This window comes from Siniperca chuatsi, linkage group LG16 (assembly GCF_020085105.1).
Source record: "Siniperca chuatsi isolate FFG_IHB_CAS linkage group LG16, ASM2008510v1, whole genome shotgun sequence".
NCBI lineage: Eukaryota > Metazoa > Chordata > Actinopteri > Centrarchiformes > Sinipercidae > Siniperca > Siniperca chuatsi.
Genome location: NC_058057.1, coordinates 28,217,042 through 28,222,041, shown reverse-complemented (window position 1 = coordinate 28,222,041; position 5,000 = coordinate 28,217,042). Strand labels below are relative to the sequence as shown.

Below are 5,000 nucleotides of genomic sequence, written 5' to 3'. Positions count from 1 at the left end.
AACAAACAGCAACACAACAACAAACAGCAACACAACAACAAACAATAACACAACAAACAGCAACACAACAGCAAACAGCAACACAACAACAAACAGCAACACAACAACCAGCAACACAACAAACAGCAACACAACAACAAACAGCAACACAGCAACAAACAGCAACACAGCAACAAACAGCAACACAACAAACAACAGCAACACAACAAACAACAGCAACACAACAACAAACAGCAACACAGCAAACAGCAACACAACAACAAACAGCAACACAACAACAAACAGCAACACAACAAACAGCAACACAACAACAAACAGCAACACAACAACAAACAGCAACACAACAACAAACAGCAACACAACAGCAAACAGCAACACAGCAACACAACAGCAACACAACAGCAACACAACAAAACAGCAACACAACAACAACAGCAACACAACAGCAACACAACAAACAGCAACACAACAGCAAACAGCAACACAACAGCAAACAGCAACACAACAGCAAACAGCAACACAACAGCAAACAGCAACACAACAGCAAACAGCAACACAACAACAAACAGCAACACAACAAACAGCAACACAACAACAAACAGCAACACAACAAACAGCAACACAACAGCAAACAGCAACACAACAGCAAACAGCAACACAACAGCAAACAGCAACACAACAACAAACAGCAACACAACAAACAGCAACACAACAACAAACAGCAACACAACAGCAAACAGCAACACAACAGCAAACAGCAACACAACAACAAACAGCAACACAACAAACAAACACAACAACAAACAGCAACACAACAAACAGCAACACAACAAACAGCAACACAACAACAAACAGCAACACAACAAACAGCAACACAACAACAAACAGCAACACTATTAAATATTTAACTACTATCTGTAAATCAAACGATGGGTCCTTAAAGGGCCAGACCAGTTGTATATTTACTACGTATGCGTACGCTTTACATTACAAATAACCATTCAACAAATCAGCCGCTGGCTTTTATTCATTTCTGTCCAATTTGAAAATAAACGAATAAAGTTGCAGAAACTCGAGCTGTTTAATCGTCACACTTTTTCAAATCGTTCTGAACTAAACTGCACAGATCGACGCAGACGCACCGCTCGCTGTGACGGATCACACGGCGAGTTTCAGCAGTCTGCTGATCGATTTTCACATCAGACAGAAACCTGAAACCTGAAACAGACGGAAGCAGCAGCGAGCGGCGGCTGCTCAGCTCCACGTCGTCACATTTACATTCCTTACGTTCCTTAAAACTCGTACAACCAGCGCGCATCGCTTCACCTGTACCGTCTTTAAAAACTGACCACTGCAGAGTAACAGCTGAACTGAGTATTCAGGTTAACGTGTAATTATATAAGTAGAAATGTTTTAAATCGTGTGTGTGTGTGTGTGTGTGTGTGTGTGTGTGTGTGTGTGTGTGTGTGTGTGTGTGTGTGTGTGTGTGTGTGTGTGTGTGACAGTACGGGACCACTCCTCTGATCTGGGCGTCCAGGAAAGGACACTTTGACTGTGTGATGCACCTGCTGGAGAACGGAGCCGACGTCGACCAGGAGGGGGCGGTACGACCACACCCTTCAACACACAGTACTACACTGCAGTATCAGTACTGTGGAGTAGTACACTGCAGTATCAGTACTGTGGAGTAGTATACTGCAGTATCAGTACTGTGGAGTAGTATACTGCAGTATCAGTACTGTGGAGTAGTATACTGCAGTATCAGTACTGTGGAGTAGTATACTGCAGTATCAGTACTGTGGAGTAGTATACTGCAGTATTAGTACTGTGGAGTAGTATACTACAGCATCAGTACTGTGGAGTAGTATACTGCAGTATCAGTACTGTGGAGTAGTATACTGCAGTATCAGTACTGTGGAGTAGTATATCGCAGCATCAGTACTGTGGAGTAGTATACTGCAGTATCAGTACTGTGGAGTAGTATACCCCGCAGTATCAGTACTGTGGAGTAGTACACTGCAGTATCAGTACTGTGGAGTAGTATACTGCAGTATCAGTACTGTGGAGTAGTATACTGCAGTATCAGTACTGTGGAGTAGTATACTGCAGTATCAGTACTGTGGAGTACTACACTGCAGTATCAGTACTGTGGAGTAGTATATCAGTACTGTGGAGTAGTATACTGCAGTATCAGTACTGTGGAGTAGTATACTGCAGTATCAGTACTGTGGAGTAGTATACTGCAGTATCAGTACTGTGGAGTAGTATACTGCAGTATCAGTACTGTGGAGTACCATACTGCAGTATCAGTACTGTGGAGTAGTATATGCAGTATCAGTACTGTGGAGTAGTATACATACAGCAGTATCAGTACTGTGGAGTAGTATACTGCAGTATCAGTACTGTGGAGTAGTATAGTGCAGTATCAGTACTGTGGAGTAGTATACCGCAGTATCAGTACTGTGGAGTAGTATACTGCAGCATCAGTACTGTGGAGTAGTATATGCAGTATCAGTACTGTGGAGTAGTATACTGCAGTATCAGTACTGTGGAGTAGTATACTGCAGCATCAGTACTGTGGAGTAGTATAGTGCAGTATCAGTACTGTGGAGTAGTATACTGCAGCATCAGTACTGTGGAGTACCATACTGCGCAGTATCAGTACTGTGGAGTAGTATACCGCAGTATCAGTACTGTGGAGTACTACACCGCAGTATCAGTACTGTGGTAGTGGTATATGCTGCAGTATCAGTACTGTGGAGTAGTATAGCTGCAGTATCAGTGTGTGGAGTAGTATACTGCAGTATCAGTACTGTGGAGTAGTATACTGCAGTATCAGTACTGTGGAGTAGTATACTGCAGTATCAGTACTGTGGAGTAGTATACCGCAGTATCAGTACTGTGGAGTAGTATACTGCAGTATCAGTACTGTGGAGTAGTATACTGCAGTATCAGTACTGTGGAGTAGTATACTGCAGTATCAGTACTGTGGAGTAGTATACTGCAGTATCAGTACTGTGGAGTAGTATACTGCAGTATTAGTACTGTGGAGTAGTATACACCGCAGTATCAGTACTGTGGAGTAGTATACTGCAGTATCAGTACTGTGGAGTAGTATACTGCAGTATCAGTACTGTGGAGTAGTACACTGCAGTATCAGTACTGTGGAGTAGTATAGTGCAGTATCAGTACTGTGGAGTAGTATAGTGTAGTATCAGTACTGTGGAGTAGTATACTGCAGTATCAGTACTGTGGAGTAGTATATCAGTACTGTGGAGTAGTATAGTGCAGTATCAGTACTGTGGAGTAGTATACTGCAGTATCAGTACTGTGGAGTAGTATATCAGCATCAGTGCTGTGGAGTAGTACACTGCAGTATCAGTACTGTGGAGTAGTACACTGCAGTATCAGTACTGTGGAGTAGTATACTGCAGCATCAGTACTGTGGAGTAGTACACCGCAGTATCAGTACTGTGGAGTAGTATTAGTACTGTGGAGTACCATACTGCAGTATCAGTACTGTGGAGTAGTATACCGCAGTATCAGTACTGTGGAGTAGTATTAGTATCAGTGTGGAGTACCATACTGCAGCATCAGTACTGTGGAGTAGTACACTGCAGCATCAGTACTGTGGAGTAGTACACTGCAGTATCAGTACTGTGGAGTAGTATAGTGCAGTATCAGTACTGTGGAGTGCCATACTGCAGTATCAGTACTGTGGAGTGTAGTATACTGCAGTATCAGTACTGTGGAGTAGTACACTGCAGTATCAGTACTGTGGAGTAGTATACCGCAGTATCAGTACTGTGGAGTAGTATAGTGCAGCATCAGTACTGTGGAGTAGTATACCGCAGTATCAGTACTGTGGAGTAGTATAGTGCAGTATCAGTACTGTGGAGTAGTACACTGCAGCATCAGTACTGTGGAGTAGTACACCGCAGTATCAGTACTGTGGAGTAGTATACTGCAGTATCAGTATCAGTACTGTGGAGTAGTATTAGTACTGTGGAGTACCATACTGCAGTATCAGTACTGTGGAGTACTACACTGCAGTATCAGTACTGTGGAGTAGTATACTGCAGTATCAGTACTGTGGAGTAGTACACTGCAGTATCAGTACTGTGGAGTAGTATAGTGCAGTATCAGTACTGTGGAGTAGTATAGTGCAGTATCAGTACTGTGGAGTAGTATAGTGCAGTATCAGTACTGTGGAGTAGTATACTGCAGTATCAGTACTGTGGAGTAGTATAGTGCAGTATCAGTACTGTGGAGTAGTATACTGCAGTATCAGTACTGTGGAGTAGTATAGTGTAGTATCAGTACTGTGGAGTAGTATAGTGCAGTATCAGTACTGTGGAGTAGTATAGTGCAGTATTAGTACTGTGGAGTAGTATAGTGCAGTATCAGTACTGTGGAGTAGTATAGTGCAGTATCAGTACTGTGGAGTAGTATAGTGCAGTATCAGTACTGTGGAGTAGTATAGTGCAGTATCAGTACTGTGGAGTAGTATAGTGCAGTATCAGTACTGTGGAGTAGTATATCAGTACTGTGGAGTAGTATAGTGCAGTATCAGTACTGTGGAGTAGTATACTGCAGTATCAGTACTGTGGAGTAGTATATCAGTACTGTGGAGTAGTACACTGCAGTATCAGTACTGTGGAGTACTACACTGCAGTATCAGTACTGTGGAGTAGTATACTGCAGTATCAGTACTGTGGAGTAGTACACTGCAGTATCAGTACTGTGGAGTAGTACACTGCAGTATCAGTACTGTGGAGTAGTATTAGTACTGTGGAGTACCATACTGCAGTATCAGTACTGTGGAGTAGTATACTGCAGTATCAGTACTGTGGAGTAGTATTAGTACTGTGGAGTACCATACTGCAGTATCAGTACTGTGGAGTAGTACACTGCAGTATCAGTACTGTGGAGTAGTATACTGCAGTATCAGTACTGTGGAGTAGTATACTGCAGTATCAGTACTGTGGAGTAGTATAGTG

General features: G+C 42.8%; 1 protein-coding gene across 10 annotated transcripts in view; it reads left to right on the top strand.

The window, feature by feature from the left end:
• The window catches only part of kidins220b (kinase D-interacting substrate 220b), a 38,477-nt gene that overhangs the window by 11,301 nt on the left and 22,176 nt on the right, over nucleotides 1-5,000 (top strand). For all 10 annotated transcript variants that reach the window (XR_006374820.1, XM_044168135.1, XM_044168129.1 and 7 more), the window contains exon 7: nucleotides 1,506-1,604. Coding sequence is in view for 9 of the 10 variants with exons in the window: in XM_044168135.1 (XP_044024070.1) it covers nucleotides 1,506-1,604 (99 nt within the window). In the remaining variant the exon portion in view is untranslated. The remainder of the gene's footprint in view (nucleotides 1-1,505; nucleotides 1,605-5,000) is intronic.